General features: G+C 36.6%; 1 protein-coding gene across 7 annotated transcripts in view; it reads left to right on the top strand.

Moving 5' to 3' along the window:
* The window catches only part of LOC124177435 (octopamine receptor beta-2R), a 159,919-nt gene extending 147,437 nt beyond the window's left edge, over nucleotides 1-12,482 (top strand). For 4 of the 7 annotated variants that reach the window (XM_046559778.1, XM_046559777.1, XM_046559775.1 and 1 more), the window contains 2 exons: nucleotides 6,539-8,156; nucleotides 11,133-12,482. In XM_046559778.1, the coding sequence (XP_046415734.1) occupies nucleotides 6,928-8,156; nucleotides 11,133-11,223 (1,320 nt within the window). In that variant the 5' untranslated portion in view covers nucleotides 6,539-6,927 and the 3' untranslated portion in view covers nucleotides 11,224-12,482. Of the gene's footprint in view, nucleotides 1-6,538; nucleotides 8,182-8,966; nucleotides 9,004-11,132 lie in introns of all 7 variants that reach the window. The other 3 variants (XM_046559781.1, XM_046559780.1, XM_046559779.1) reach the window with 3 other exon arrangements.
* The last annotated feature ends 4,607 nt before the right edge of the window (nucleotides 12,483-17,089 follow it).

The raw sequence follows: 17,089 nt of genomic DNA, 5'->3' as shown, positions 1-17,089 counted from the left end.
TTATGCATTATAAATTTGGAAATTTTAATTACCCGACAAAGCTACTCGATTTTCGTCAGATTCCAAGGTTATCATTTTTTTTTCAACCTTCCGTTACGATTCTTATCCACTGTCTACATAATTTTCCGGGATAAAAGTAATTTTTTCACACGTAAGGGAAAAGTTTCGACGAGAACATTCATGTTTAATCGAATAATTTTTCTGGAATGACTGAATTTCTGTTCGACGTTAGAAAACAATGAATTTGTCAACGTAACAGTAACTCTCTTACTTGTTTATTTTTTTTATTTCTTTTTCCTTTTCGTTGACTGAATTTTCTGTATCTAATAAAAAGACCGGATAAGGTTTTGGAATAAAATAAGAAAAAAAATAAATGGAAATTTCTCTCACGATCGCGTATCGCTAACAATTCAATTTCCTACTTATTTGGAATTATTTCTCATCCACCGCGAATCGCAACAATTACTTTCAGAAAGAAAGAAATTTTGAGGGAGGCGAAAAGAATAAGCGAGAAAAGTTTGATTTCTTCAAGTTGCCGAGGCGACAGCGTGAAATTTCCGCTAATCCAACTAAGGGAAAACTTTTACGCGAATAACTGTCCAACTTGTATACGGGTACATGTGACGTAGAGAGCCTTAACTCGGTTCTTGAAATCTTCTTTTTACGCGCATCAGATACGGACGTTGTATTTTTGTTAAATAATTTGAAAATTGGCGATTTTTTACATTTAATGTATGAGAGGTATCAGTTTGCGGGCAATTCCTGACTCCGTAATTCGGACGGCTTACCAATAAACGTATTTTCTTGAGGAATTTACTTTTTTTGTTTTTGTTTATTTATTGTTTATGCATGGACCATTCCACGCCAAGTCAACCAGAGTCTGAGCCTCGACCTCTTGGATTTGGTGCGAGATTTTTCATACTGTTGTTCCGATTATAAAAAACACTGGAATATTTGTTTCAGTTTTATTTTTTGTCTTTTTTTTTTGTGAGGTGATTTGTTTTACTTACAATATTTGGTTTCTTATTTTTTTGCAATACTCTTTGCTTTCCGAAGCTCAACACGAAAAAAAAAGAAAAGAGAAAAAACCAGAAACGAATGCGAATGCATTCTGGGTCTAGGTTTGAAAATTGTCACGTAATATTTTCAAATTGTTACATTACGTCCAAAAACACGTTGGTTTTAGAAAATCATAACCGAAACAAAATTCGCTAAGAAACATCAGTGAAAGAATTTAAGTGATCTACACAATTAATTATCAATACGAAAATCGCCTAACGAATTTAAATGATTTTGGATTACATTCTGGTCGATTTGGCGTGGAATGCTCCGTATATTTATTTATTACATCCAGGACGAGGTGTCGTACCGTAATCGAAAACGTTTCAAATAATTGGCAGTCATATCTTCTCACAGTCTCGACGTAAAAGCGAAACATTTCAATATCGATTCATAGTCGAAAAGTTGAAAAAAAAAAAAAAAAAATACATTCAACGCCTGCCGAAATGGCGACAACTAAAATTGTAAAAAAATATAACAAATGTATTCCAGCGACATGGCCGTCGGCTCATCTGTATTCCTTGGCATAGTCGCGCGGGGCGTCTGAAATTCGAGTAATAATTCTCATCGAATGTCTGAGCTTGCGACGTTTATATCAGTATCCTTCACTTGTGTTGGTCAATGGTTGTACGCGTTTGAATTTTCATGAAACTAAGGAGGGGAAATTTTGCCTGGAACTTGAACACCCCGCGAAATGTGAGCCGGCTTCGTTTAGCGCATGCTTTGGAATATAGTTAGCCTTTTTTCTTATCATCGTGATTATTCTACTTATTGAAATTGCAGAAGCGCTTTCGGAAGATGGATTCTGAGCTTTAACCCTTTCGTGGATACGTTTTTCCCCTTCCATGCGATTCACTTGGAATTTTTTTTTTTTCGCGAGCTTTTGGGGTCGTTGATCGGGAATATTAGCTCAAAATTCAAAGTTGTGGATCCAATATGATGAACAAACAAAAACAACAAGACGATAAATTTTGGATAATACTGTGAGATATTTTGGTTCCTATTAAGTTTGTTTAAAAATTGGCATTCGGATCTTCGTCCTAGATTAGGAGAAAGTCCTTTTTTCGTGGAAAAGTACGAATTTCGTCAATTTGTTCACAATGATAGTATACATGCCAAGAATAATTTCAATTTTTTTCCAAAATGGAATTTATTTATGCAGCAGATAACCCAAAAATCTAGATAACGTTACTATTCTTTATGACTACGACCAACCTTACCATAGTTTCTTGCAACTATATCAATAATTTGATGTATTGGTAGAAAAATAAATTGATGTCAAGACTTCACTTGACTAAAAAATATAAAAATCCAATCAATGGGTTTGATGTACGCTTCGATGACCAGAAAATTTATTACTTATTGACAACTATAATCATTATCACACAAAACAGTCGCTAGCACAATATTTTTCCTCAAATTCCAACGATATCAAAATCGTTTCTTGTCAAGATATCCGTTTTAATAAAATTTTGCAAAATAGTACCGAAAACTATTGAAATATACCTCATTCTATCACGAGCATAAGACGAGAATATTGAGCTTGCAATTCTAGGTCATAAATTAATTATAATATTCTTCTTGTAAAAAAATTTTTATTTTTTATTTTTTTTTTTTTTTCGTTTCCTCTGAATATCTGACAAAACAAAGTGATCGTGTCGCGAGACATCGTTTAGGGAGACTATTAGAGAAAGGGGGGGGGGGGGATGAAATGGATGAAAGATTCACCGTTCAATTAACAAATTCGTCAAACCTGCATTCGTAGACGCGGCGCTTGGTGAAATAGAATTTGGGTAAAGGGGCGAAAATTAGGGGGAGGGGGGGGGGGGGGGAGGGGAGGTAGGAGAGATATAAGGTTTTGCGGAGAGGAATGTTAGCACGGGATGCCCGAAGGCGTTGCTGAGGGTTGAGAGGTTCATTTGAGAGAGGCGCCTGCCTCTCCTCTCCTCTCTTCTTCTCCTCTCCTCTCCTCTCCTATCCTATCCTCTTCTCTCCTCCTCTCCTTTACTTTCATCTCACCGTCTGAACGACGTGACGCGTCCCGACGCCTCCACTCGTCCCAACGCGAGACAAACGAAGGCCGCACCTTTTATAAGGACAATTTTTTTTCTGCTCCCTTTTTCGCTTTTTCCTCATCTGCACCTCTCACTCTCTCTCTCTCTCTCCCTCTCTCTCTCTCTCTCTTTCTCTCTCTTTCTTTCTCTCACCCTCCACTTCCAGAAGACAAGTCTTATCGATCCCAGCTCTGCACCTTCGTCGTCTCCGTTTCGTTCTCATCATGGCTCGCTCGTTTTCTCTCCAAATTTACTGCAAATGAGAAGAGACGTAATTATGTGTATAGTTGAATGTATAATTGTACTGACAAAATTTGTTAAATTTTTTGATGACTGATTACTTTCTTTCGCAAATTTTCTAAACGTGAATTCACCGTGAGATGAATTATTATCAAAGGTTTTTATTTCTTTTTTTTTTTTTTTTTAATTAGTCCGCAAAGTTCAGCATATTTTTAATACATCGTTTCTCACACTCTCGTATGTCGGTGTGCACAGAGAAATATTGAATTCAGCTTCAACCCAAAGCACGCACTCATGTGTTTTTTTTTTTATTCTTCTTCTCATCGCCTCATGCAGAATTTCCAGTATGGGAAAATTTTGCCGTATTTCAGATGATAGAAATTTTACTACGCACACGCTTCGCGGAGTGTTCGGTCTGAAATTATCATCAAAGTTTCGCTCACTCAACGTCGGTGCATCGCAGTGCGAATGAAATTTTTCACCTATTTATGAATTCGTGATGAAATTCACACATCATGTACGTCATACGATTTTTTGCGCCGTTCGCTAGAAACGCAGATAAATTGTTTTGTCTGTTTTTATATGAGAGATAAATAATTCATCATCCTCGCAGAAGAATGCTCACTGGTCAGTCCATTTCGAATCGCAATTTCGTTCATCCGACAAGAGCGAACAAAAAAGATCTGCAAACAATAATTTCACTTTTAACAGACTTTCCCTGTACCTTAAAAATAGATTAAAAGAAGTAAAATAGATAAAGAAGAATTCGAAATAAACAGAAAGGGATGAGGATCGAATTCGGGGCCCGAATGCTTCATAAGTAATTTATGAATTCGATCTGATCCGAACTGAACAAATGGAGCCTCTTAACCTCGATGAGTTAAGTAAATACCAGCATCAGCAACGGGCTGCAGCAGCGAGAACTTCCATCCCTTTTCCCCCATCCCGCCCCTCCTGAATAATGACTTAATTAAAACCCTGTGATTTATTATTCCCGACGTGATTCAATTTCATGAAAGTTGGCTCGGGAGCCGTGGAAATTAATGCGCTTCATCGACGCCGAGTTTCTTTGTTAGAACCGCTAAAGACCTTCGCCGCAATTTTATCTACCGCTGAATAAAAAGGCCAGGCATCGCATCGTCTTCCACCTGTTAGAAAATATTCCCGATAATTATGGCGGTGCCTTTTTGAAAATTTTTAGTTAACCTGTAACACAAACGTGAAAGCCGACATTTCTTATGCTCAAATTCGGCATATCGAAGGGCAAGAATTCCGAACTAGTGTAAATTTCATTGGATCAATTCGCCCAAGAAGCCTCCGAAAATTTGAAACATTCGAAATCTCAAATCATACCGAGACTTCTAGTCGCAATGGGATAGAAAATGTTCCGTACGGTAGGTTTACATCCTTGTTCGTAATTTGATCGAACTCAATTCGACTGACAGTTGCTTCAAGACTTTTCCGTCGTGGTGAAAAACAATGCTAATCATTGTATCAGACAACGTCTCATACTAATTCAGAACTTGCGAAATTTTTTACAACCTCATTCGTGACCGTCATTTCTTTGCAAAATTATACCGGGAACCAGAATGTCAAGAGGATGATTGGATTAGGAATGTAATGTGATTTACGTCGAGTCACCGTCCGTGTAGTTTGGGATGAAAGAAATGGATTTTTGATGGGGTGACCGGCTGACACGGCAGGTGAAGACATTTGAAATTTGCTGTAAGAAAAGGTCGGATCCAAGCTTGGGGGCGTATAAATTATGAGAGAAATTCTAGACATGCGCTCTCAATTTTCATCGTTTATTACTCCCAGCTGCCTGTGGAGAAGGAGGAGGAGGAAGAGGAGGATCGAAGGTCTGTAATACGCATACGTATATATATGGTTGGTGAAATTTCTCGGCCCTGAATATACTTCGGAGACGAAGTTATTGTCTGGTCCTTCGTTTAAGCAAGCTCGTCGAGACGCCGGACGTCCCAGAATATGATCGTTGACATCCACCTGAATTCCACTCTTCATTATTGCAGTTTGTGCACCTGGAGTGGAATCTCCGACATTCCTGACGTGATTAGGTTTAGTCAGGATCATTTCAAAGATCCTCAATTACACAGTGAAGCCCTCTTATCTCCTCTCGGCCACGTTCTACCCAAGACACAACCTAAATAAGTCTTTGATCCTCTTGCGGTAACCATGGAAATGAACCAATAAAGGCGTCGCCAAGTTGAACCACTTCAATCACGACATCGCGATGAGATCTTTTACGTAAGAAGTCTCGGAATGAAATGAGAAAACATCAAATCTTCAAAAAACAATTTTACGTTCTTCAGACTCGATCGTTTCAACTCCGATGCGCTTCTTTTTGTCACTTAAACTCTAATTCTAGTTGGCCATTGTGAATTAGGTTTTTTTCGGGAGAATGGAGACTGAGAATCTCATCAACGAGTCTGTTTTAATTATGTGTTGTCTTCCTGCAGTAACAATAAATAGTTGAAGTTTTTCAAACGAATATAGTTCAGCTGCCTGCGTCAATTTCTTGAAAGCAACTGATGGTAGATAACTTTTCACTCTCTTAGTTCACTGGAGTTTCAATCAGCGAATTGATCTCATTTTCACTGAGGAGTTCATTATCGAAAGGTGAAGTTTGGTTCTTTTTATTCTCAAAGGTAATCGTCGATCTGGATCCAGTATTGGGAAATGATCATGAGATGATGGATGAAGGGTTACTCTTGGTTCTTTTTACTCTCGAACGTAATCGCGAATATAGATTCGGTGCTGGGATATGATACCGGCTACTTTTTAAATATCAGATGCCAAGTCCTAAATTGATTTCTGCGTACTGTGAAACTGACTTGTCAATCTTTTGGTCGCGTTTTTGCCAGTGAGAGTAAATTTTTTCCCGATCCAGATTCTAATCATTAGTACGGCGTTGGTTGAAACGTGGAGGTATACATGAATAAATAGAAAAAATTTTGTTTCCTCTGCTCATAAACCATAAGAACGTAAAGAGTGATTGAAACCTTGATCTTAAGTTGATCTGAAAAGAGTAAGTTGAGGGAATTGCGAAGCCCTGTAAACGATGAGTAAATACATGTTACGTTCCCATCACTGAAAGGAAGCGTATTTGAAAGGTAAAGGTGATGGTTGATTCTATACTGAAGTCTGTGTTTGTTTTCTTTTTCCAGAGTCGCATCAGGGACAACACAGAGAAGGCAAAGTTAACAAACGTTGGAAAAAAGCGGGCGGAGGGGTTATAAAAATTTTTGCCAGAAGAGTGAGGTTAAAAGTTGAAGGACGTCAGAGGGATCTCTGAAGAGTAGGTCGAGGCTGGTTTTCTCTCAGTATATTAATGAGCAGGTGAAAATATAAAAACAGAATACTTTAGAAGCAGTTTTTTTTTTTCCAAAATTAAAACGATTCGCAAGCCGGTCGATTCGTTTCTCGAGTACCTTCAATAAGAACGGAGATTATCGCTCGTTTATGAAACATGAAGGAAATCGCATTGCGTATCGTTGGATCCTCGGTGACTTAGAAACTGTTGGAACCGGAAAAGAGTCGCTGAAAACGTCCGAAGATGGCTTCGACGGTGGAGCCAATGGAGGTAGTTTCAACATCGGACATAACATCGATAAGCGGACTTTCGACGGAGGATCCATCCGGGAACATAACACACGTCGAGGACGAGGAATGGTCCAAGATGTCAAAATCCATCCTGATAGGCTGCGTCCTCGGGTCGATAATCATAACGGCGGTGTTCGGGAACCTCCTGGTAATGGTGTCGGTAATGCGGCACCGGAAGCTGAGGATAATAACGAACTACTTCGTCGTCTCTCTGGCCTTGGCCGACATGCTGGTGGCCATGTTCGCAATGACGTTCAATGCCAGTGTCCAGGTCACGGGGCGTTGGGTGTTCGGCTACTTCATGTGCGACGTTTGGAACTCGCTGGACGTTTACTTCAGCACGAGTTCGATACTGCATTTAATGTGTATATCGGTGGATCGCTACTACGCGATAGTAAGGCCGCTAAAGTACCCGATAAACATGACGAAGAGGGTGGTGGCCTACATGCTGCTAGCCTGCTGGCTCTCTCCGGCGATAATATCGTTCCTACCCATACTCAACGAGTGGTACACTACCGAGGAGAACAGCAAGTACAGACGGGAGTTTCCTGAGCTATGCGAGTTCAAGGTTAACAAGGTATACGCCATCCTGTCGTCGAGTATATCGTTCTGGATACCCTGCACCATAATGACCCTGACGTACTACGCGATATTCAAGGAGGCCAACAGGCAGGAGAAGCAGATGCACAACCGAATGGGTAATGCCATGCTCCTCAGTCACAGACCGAGCAAGGACTTGAACAACATGAACACCCTGAACAACTTGAACGGGGAACTGAACAGAGCCGGTTCGTCCAAGACCCTGACTCTGAACGAGATAAACACGGACCACCTTCACACGCCGACGAAGGACAAGAACATGATAAAAATGAAACGAGAGCACAAGGCTGCCAGGACGCTGGGCATAATAATGGGGACCTTTATACTCTGCTGGTTGCCGTTCTTCCTGTGGTACGTCACGATGAGTCTCTGCGGGCCGACCTGCTACTGTCCGGACATCGTGATCGCCATCCTATTCTGGATCGGTTACACCAACTCGGCCCTGAATCCTCTGATTTACGCGTACTTCAACCGCGATTTTCGGGAGGCTTTCAGAAACACACTTCAGTGCGCATTCTGCTCTCTGTGCAGGCGGGAACCGTCCGATCTTGATGCGCTCGACGTTCGGCGGCCTTCCCTCAGGTACGATATGGTCTGATCGAAAGAGGTACGAAAGTCTCACACTTCACTTAACTTCAATTCGCTTCAACTATTGTCGTCTATTGTATACAGTGCCGCATTATGCTTCTTTCTTACACTTACATCTCAGTGCTTATCTCGCGACTTTTTGCACCGTTGGATAGAACGACTCCAGACCCAAATCAAGGACATGCTTTCCATCGGCGTAACATCTCTCAGGCTCATTTTGATCAAACCTTTCGGTACTTCGACAAAATCACGTTCATTTGCTTCGCTGCTTGTTTGCAGGACTGGATAAACTTTTTGTACCACTAGGCAGTTCCTCGAAGGATTCGCTTCGTGATCACTGACCTCGACAAACGGGACGCTACTTCGCAACAACTTCATGGATTGGGTTTCGAGTCTTCCTTAACGTATTACGAGCAGCTTTGCAGATTTTGCATGCACTTTATACACTCTCTTTGTTGATTGACGAGTAGTAGTGGAAGGTGGTGAATAAAACAGCTGATACTAGCATTGGCTCCTGCAGTGTGCTCATATAGACTATGTTCAAACATGCATCTATAGTTTCATAGGAGATTTTTTCGTCTCGCAGAGAATTACGTATGCAAAATATATTGTTACAATTTTTCATAGCTTTTATACTTTGCTTTACTTCGAATATACAATTATCCGTTTCACTGTAAATAACACAACGATCCGAACCAATTCAAGCACTGATCTCATTTATAAGCTATACGTATATACTTTTACCGTGAAACAACGTTTTACAAAAAAATGAATGATATTCTTTTTCATTTATACTTTATTCAGCTTCTAACATGGAAATTAACCCAGCAATCTACCAAATGTACGTATTATCTGCTTGCAAGTATCTTTTCTATACGTTACTTATCGTTAAATGTGATTTTTCTTTGTAGTACTATTTATGTATAAAGATACGAATTTATTTAGCGCATGTTACTGATATTTTGGCATTCTTGATCTCCTGCACGTTCACGATTTATTCGCTCGTTAACTATTTTTTTGGAAGTCAGACGATGTTCTACATCGATTTGTCTCAGCCTTTTAATGAGAGGATGATAATTTTTTTTTTGGCTTACATATTCGTACGAATTCGAAGGAATTGACATTAAATTCATATTACTTTTAAGTTCAACCGAAATTAGTTGGCTTCGAGTGACTTGGAATGAATTTTGAAAACTTGGACCGATCTTAACTGACTTCAAAATGACTTCATATGAATTTGAATAACATCGAGTAATTTCAGAGTTTTCTAACCTGATCCACGTGACTTTGACTGATATTAAATGACTTTTTCTAGTGATATAATACGATTGAACATTGGTTTGAGCAATTCAAGATTTCACTCACATTCCCACAATTCTTAATCATTTCAATTGACCTCAAGTAACTCGACACGTGATTTCCAGTGATTTGAAAATGTTTGATCAACTTTGAGCATCTTCAAGAAACGAATATGATATAGCATCACCTGACTTCCTGTTCGTTGACATCCTCGTTATCTGACGCGTGGCAAAAAATTAATTTCGAAAACTCACCTGTGTCCGTTTCGCAGCTCTGACATTTTCGTGGCTTAGGTGTTTTAAAAAGTCCAATCCCCTTATCCAATTCCCGTTCGCAAAATTATACGTTACACGAATAACGAAAAACTTTGAAATGTGCCGGAAATGTGAAAATGTTACATCCCTGACAAATTCACGCCACTTTTCTTGTACTTTGCGGATAACATATACCCATGTATTACATAACAGCAAGTAACGTTTTCCTCATTTCTCAACACGCCGCGAATAAACTTTGTTTGTTTGAAAAGTTTCTTCTGTATTCTCTGTGTACGTACACGTGTGTAGAGCATGCGATTGCTTCTGAATAATTCACGATAACTTGGCTGGTGAAGCTACAAGCCAACGTATCACATGGAGCTTTTTCCCCAACAACACACAATGAAAAGCTCAGGCTACACAAATACAAATGTACGCAAAGCTACCAACCGGAACCAAGAATCCGGGCAATCTCGCACTCCGTAGAGAGAGATATTGTGTTTCCCGTCAGCAGCACAGTAATTTTGTCCAAGTATATGAGAATCAAGTAGATCATTACCAAATATATACGGGACAGTTCACCCCAAACCGTGACCTACGTCTGACGGTGATTTTATTTATCAAGTACGGCGTAAAGTGTACAAAAAAAAGGGGGTAAAATAATCTATCACTGAGTTTCAGATTCAGAGATTCAGAAAAAAATAACAAAAAACACAATTTTCGAAGTGATAGCCCTGATCGATTGCCTTTGAATTCTTCTCATGAATTCTGTATTGCGAAACGAAAATTTCGAGACTAAGATGAAAATGGGCAAGCTTTTGGTTTGGGAGCTACGGGCGAAACAAGTAATTGATAAATGTGAAAAATCGAATTAAATGTAAATTTCAAAAATACAAATTTGTATCTTAGTTTTTTTTTCCGACGTTTCAATTACTTGTTTTGCCTACAACTGATGAACCAAAGTCTTTTCCTCTTCCATCTCGGTCTGCAAAATTTTCATTCGTAACAAATTGCTGTTCAACCGAAAATTGGGTTCTCGTGTTTTTGGGAGAAGCAAAAACGAAGCCGAAGAAACAAGAAACCTGAAGACAGATTTTAATTTATATATTTTTTTTTCCCACAACTCTACGTCATACTTAGAAATAAAGAAAATTACCGACACCGAGAGTCATAAGTAGGTCAGTTTGGTGTGGAATGCCTCATATAATATACCTATCAAATAGTTCGGTTATTTTTCCTACGTGTCCTTATTTACGTATTCAGTTTCCTTCATCGATTCGAATTTCGAAAGGAAATGGATAATTTACCAAGCTGTTTTCCTCCCCTCTGAATGGCGGATGTCCGCGATCATTATATTATTATCATTATTTAATTTTTAAAAGTTTCACCGGGGTTTCCATATCTCTTTTATTCCCAGGTACGATGATCGGACAAAGAGCATCTACTCTGAGACCTACATGAGGCACAACGATGGGAGAAGATCGAGCGAATTTGGAAGCAGTCTTTGAGATGAGACAAAATTTAGGTTTTAAGTCACTCCGCTCGTCCCATGAACAAACCAAAAAAAATAAAAATAAAAAACGACTCCTAAAATTCTGCCAAATTAATGTTTGCAATGTTTATCTTATACACAATAATATGAATAGTCATCTATGTACACAAATATATATGAGAGACGAATGTATGATATGATATAAAATATAATATAACATATAATATGTATGTAAATGTATTTATAATAGATGTAACGATACACGGGATAACGATATATATATATGTATATGTATATATCATATATCACGACATAATAATAGTTAATAATAACAATAACGACACGATACGAATGCACCATATATTCTATTGCCAAAGTTTAGGCTTAAGCGAACCGCTTCGCAGCTATTTACACCAAACCAAAGAAGGGGAAGATGAAAAGAAAAAAAGAAAAAGATTAATTATCGCCACGTATTTTTGTGAATCATTATTTCGAATCAAAAAAATTCATTTATCTGGCCGATGAATATGCGAGTGTGGAAATTCGATGCGTCTGACAAAACCGAATGTCATAAGGGTTTTACGATGTATTTTTTATGTACAGTAAAATAAGAAGATTATTTATTACTTGTGTGCAGAGAGGAACGAAAATGAGGGATTGAGAGATTTTTAATGAAACTGATTGGCATTTTATTCCCTTATGCATTCGTTAGACGTTCTGTACCATAACATGCGATAGTTTGTGTTATCAACACATTTAAAGCATATGTACATTGTACGTGCATGTTTTATGAATACGAAAAACAAAAAACAAAAAAAAAAAAAACAAGAGGTGTATTAATCGATAATCGTTTGCGGCTAGTGATACTTTGAAGCTTTAATTAATTGTTATTATCATTATTATCAGGACTGTCTTTTTAATAGCTGGGGATATTTGCGGGGCAACGATTCCAGTTATATTTTTATTATACGTTACCCTCTGATTGTGAGAAAGTTGTTCGCGCGTGATAAAATTTATGTTGATACGGCCTAAGACTCGAATTATGATATTTTCAATGTTCGTTACATCGCGTGAATTAATTATTCATGATTTTCAATATCGTTTAATAATATTTCGTCTCTATCGGCTATTCGTTATTGTATCAACGGTAACAACAAGAAAAAGAAACGGAGTGGAAACGAGAAGAAGAAAAAGAAGAAGAAGAAGAGGAAGAAGAGAAAGAGAGAAGGAGAGAAGAGAAAAAAAAAAATGGGGAATACTCAAAAGTGATATTACGGAATATACTTAACGATTAAGCGAAGTAATTATACGAGTACAATGATACGATTGATTCTAATGTAATAGCAATACGTAATATCGATTATTTCATTTTTTAGATAAATACGTGTAATTCTATGTGGGAATTATAATATCGATCGTTGTTACTATACCGTCATGATTCTTTTTCAATAATTTATCAATAATTTGGCAATAATTCGTCGAATGGATGCCGAGATACCGATGCAATAATTACGATTTTTACCGAAAAGTCTGTATTTATTTTTTTTTTTTTATTTCTATTCGACTAACATTGCTCAATAATATTTTCCCCGATCCAAAAAATCACCTCTTCAGTTTACTGCTCTTGCAATTATTGTCGGTTATACTTTTAATCGAGAGTAAAAACTCTACCGAGAAAAAGAAAATGGAGATGAAACGTTCGGTCCCAAAACACTTGTTTATTTGAAAATGTACAAGAGCTTTTTTAAAATAATCCATAGTCGATTTATTTTCACTGTAATTTCAATATCTTTGTCCATTTTATCTGTAAATTTCGTATCGGAAACCGAGGTGAAGAATAATGAAAGAGGAAAAAAAAAAAAAAACGATAACAGAAAATATGTTTTCGATAATACCGAATTGTAAATATTAAGCTGTAAATAATTCACTACACGAAAACAATATATTATTATTATTATTGTTATTATTATTATTATTATTGTTATTATTGTTGCTGTTGTTGTTGTTATTATTATTATTATTGATACAATATCGAAAGCGTTGAAAAGGCTTGGCGCAAATAATCAAAACCGTTTCTTCCAATTTCAATAATAAGAGTAGATAATTTTTTTTTTCTTCATCATGAAAATGACGATTAAGCCCTGCGTGTCAACAATCAAATGCAATACTAGATAACATAGGGCGTTTAGATTATCATACGTGTATTATACATTGAAAATTTGTACGATAATAACAATTATAATAACATTAACCGATAACGGTTATAAGAATAATAGTCAAAATGTGTGGAGAAAAAAAAAAAACAAAAAAGCAAACAAAAAAAAAAAAAAAAAATGAACTAAGGTGATACTTAATAACTGGAAAAAAAAAAGTATCATTGAGAATTGCAATTTATATTTTGAATCGCGGATCGTGCAGCTCACCTTTAATAATACCTGTGAAATATTCTGCTGACATTGAATATAAATTTTACCCACGGATTGGGAAATTTTCAGCGTACGATAAGTTTGAAAAATCTGATAGTAGTACACAAAGGAATAATTAATCTATCCGTTTATATGTAAATACGAGGAAATGGTAAACGAAATTCAACCGATATCCGCGTCAAATTGATGTACATATTTTTACGACTAAATTCTCAGCATGCTATTCGAATCTAATATGTATACCTTACGTACTCTGTATCGATTGTTATAGCTAAGAAAATAACTAAATGAAATCTAACGATTATGCTGTAACAATTAAGATAATGAGAAACCGCGATATTGACGGTCAATTCAGCTGTATCAGAATTTTTTTTTTTTTTTTGTATTTCCGTAAATTCTCTAGTCATGTCTATTTTATCTCCAAAAGCAACAAAACGATTCATTATGCAACACAGGATTAAATGTTAAAACCATCCGTTCGTTTCATTATTATTATTATTATTATTCTTATTATTCTTGTTGTTATTATTATTATTATTATTTTATATTCGTGTCGTGCATTTGAGGATTATGTCGATAAAACATTTTCGAGCAGTCGAAACTTCGGTCATTATCATTGTCATTGTTATCATTACGCTTGCATCCCATTGATCGTTTAATACTAATCAACACTATGATACGAATTCAACTTTTGTTTGCAATTCATCGGCACCGTCGCGTCGACGTGATTTCGTTTTAATCATCATACCGTTGCGTGAATTAACGTGGTTCATTATTATTTTCATACGTTAGTTAATTTTTACAACACGCGTGAGTGTTAATATATTTTTTTCATGCCCGGACAAAAAATTCTTTATTATATTTACACGCATGTTATGAAAAATCTTGTTACTCGATACTCAAAAATACCCGTGTCGCGTGTGACGCGATATAATTCTTGTTGTTTCTCGGGAGAAGAATTGAATTCTGACCTTTTGTTTTATTTTCTATTTTCTTTCTACGTCCGTGAAAAATAAGAATGAGACTAAAAGCGAATTTTACGTTTAATTTTTTTCCGATTTTTTATCGAATTTATCGGGGCGAGGTTGAAGTTCCGAATTTGAAAAGTTCCGAAAGCGACTAGTTCGAAGTTCAAAGTTACTAGATGCAAGATTTTGAAGATTCTTCAAGTTTCGATAGAGCAAAAATCAGAAAAATAGTTTCGATGGAGTGAAATTCCGAAAATTAAAATATACTCACAGAACTGAAAATCTTCGAAATCATTTAGAATTTCTATGTTTCGGATTTAAAATTTTTTTTCATTTTCGCACTTTTGGAACTTTTTATACCCTTCCGGAATTTTTCCCTCTCGAATCTTTGAAGTTTCGTCAATATTTGATTCCATTAAGCTTCACCACCCAAGAAATCGGATTTCGGCGCTTTCGGAATTTTTCAAAGTCGGAATTTCAACCCCGCCCCGAGTTGACCGATTCTTTGTAATCGTGGAAGATAACAGTGCTCCAAAATTAGATAAGCAAACGTGTGAAACTGGTACAAAGATAAGAAAAGTAGTAAAACTGATCAACATTTAGAATATTCAAGAATAACACGGTTGCATATATACATTCGGTGTTTATGTGTTTAATTTGAAAATTACTTCGCTCCGAGGTTTCATGTGACACGACGTGTATAATAATTAGTGAACTACGACTACGGAACAAGCGAGCAGCTCGCTTTCAGCTCGTAAACTGTTCTGGAAACGCGAGATTCTCACGCAAATTAACCGTTTACACAAAGATTTGAAGGTAAAAGTGAAAAAGGGTAGAAAGAAACGTGAGAGTTTTACGAAAGAGGAAGAAAGTAAAATTAAAAATGGAATGGAGAAACGAAACGACGGAACGAAGAAAGGCTTGAATGGAGGGAAAGAAAGTCAAAATTTCGAAGACCATAAAAGAAAGTCACGCTTTACCGTCGCTGCTTCACCTTTCCGTACAAAAACATGCGTGTATTTAAAAAATTTCTTTTTCGAATTACGGACACACAAACATGTCGTATCGCTCTTTTCAAGTTACGTTCCTCGGTTTTAATGAACATGAAGTTATTTTCACGAATTGAAAATGCTAATGCCACCGGTTGTACCGTTAATTAACCATTTCGCGACAGATAGCGGGACGAAAATGAAATTTTGAAAATGCGAAGTATAACTGCACGAGGTGAGTGAAAAAGAAAAATTAATTGCAACGATATTGAATACGTCTAATTTTGTTGATCATGGTAGGTTTAATTTTTTTTTTTTTGCATCTTTTCTTCTATTAGTTTCATTTGATGAAAAAAAAATGAGTGAAATTTAAATTAAAAAAAAAACACAATATTAATAATTGCGGCTTTAATTGATACCAAAGAGTAGAAGAGAAAGAAAGAAGAAATAATAACCGATAAAAGAATCTTCCTAAATTTTAAGATTCCTGAATCTCAATACTGACATATGATAATTGAATTGAAACGAAATGTGTATAACATTAATAAACTTGGCTAATCGCGATGTCGTGGAATGTAATAATGTTACGTACAATATAAAATATAGGTTTAACGTGAAATCTATGATAATAACGATGAAAATAATGATAATGATAATACCTTATCGGTAGTATACTGTATGTGATACATACCTATATATTAGGGTGAGCCAAAAAAAAAAACCAACCTATCGAATTTATGGTCTTAAAGTGACCCATTTACTACGAAAAACATTTTTTCAAACGGGAGAATTTTTTTCTCAGTAAATAGATCCTTTTGAGACCATAGGTTTGACAGGTTAGTGTTTTTGGCTCACTCTAATGTATACATATACGTATGTGTGTGTGTGTGTGGGTGTGGGTGTGGGTGTATGTACCCATGCATATACCATATACTTAGGTGAATGTACATACCCATCTATAATATATGGATCGTGAGAAACCCATGCTGTAATAAATAAGCAATATTTTGATGAAAAGTAAGTAAACCTGTGCATAATATACCATAATATACATGTATACATATATGACCTTATTATATGCAATATTATTATAGGTACCTATGGTGTAGATACCTTATATTACACCGTGCGGAAGCGACGATGTCTTGTCGGGCAGCATAATCAAAACGCAAATACGTAAAATATGCGAATAAAAAATAGAAACTAAAGAGGAACGATGAACATTGTAACCTCTACTGGTTATCACCCTTCGCCGTGAATAAAACAAACATAGCCAAGAAATAGACCAAACGACGTATGAATACGATGACGGTATAAATTCACTTGATATATTCGCATTACTTACCGTAAATTTTACGCACCAATCGGAGATTTAATTACATAAATAAATACATCTAAATCCGTACAAAATGTAACAAACGCACATTAATTAATTAAGACCTGCTAAAGACGAGGTGCAGTTAATGCGATTCGGTTACATGAGATTTTTTGTTTTTATT

This window comes from Neodiprion fabricii, chromosome 3, assembly GCF_021155785.1.
Source record: "Neodiprion fabricii isolate iyNeoFabr1 chromosome 3, iyNeoFabr1.1, whole genome shotgun sequence".
NCBI classification, from domain to species: domain Eukaryota; kingdom Metazoa; phylum Arthropoda; class Insecta; order Hymenoptera; family Diprionidae; genus Neodiprion; species Neodiprion fabricii.
Note: the sequence above shows the minus strand (reverse complement) of the source record. Positions and strands in the feature narration are given on the sequence as shown.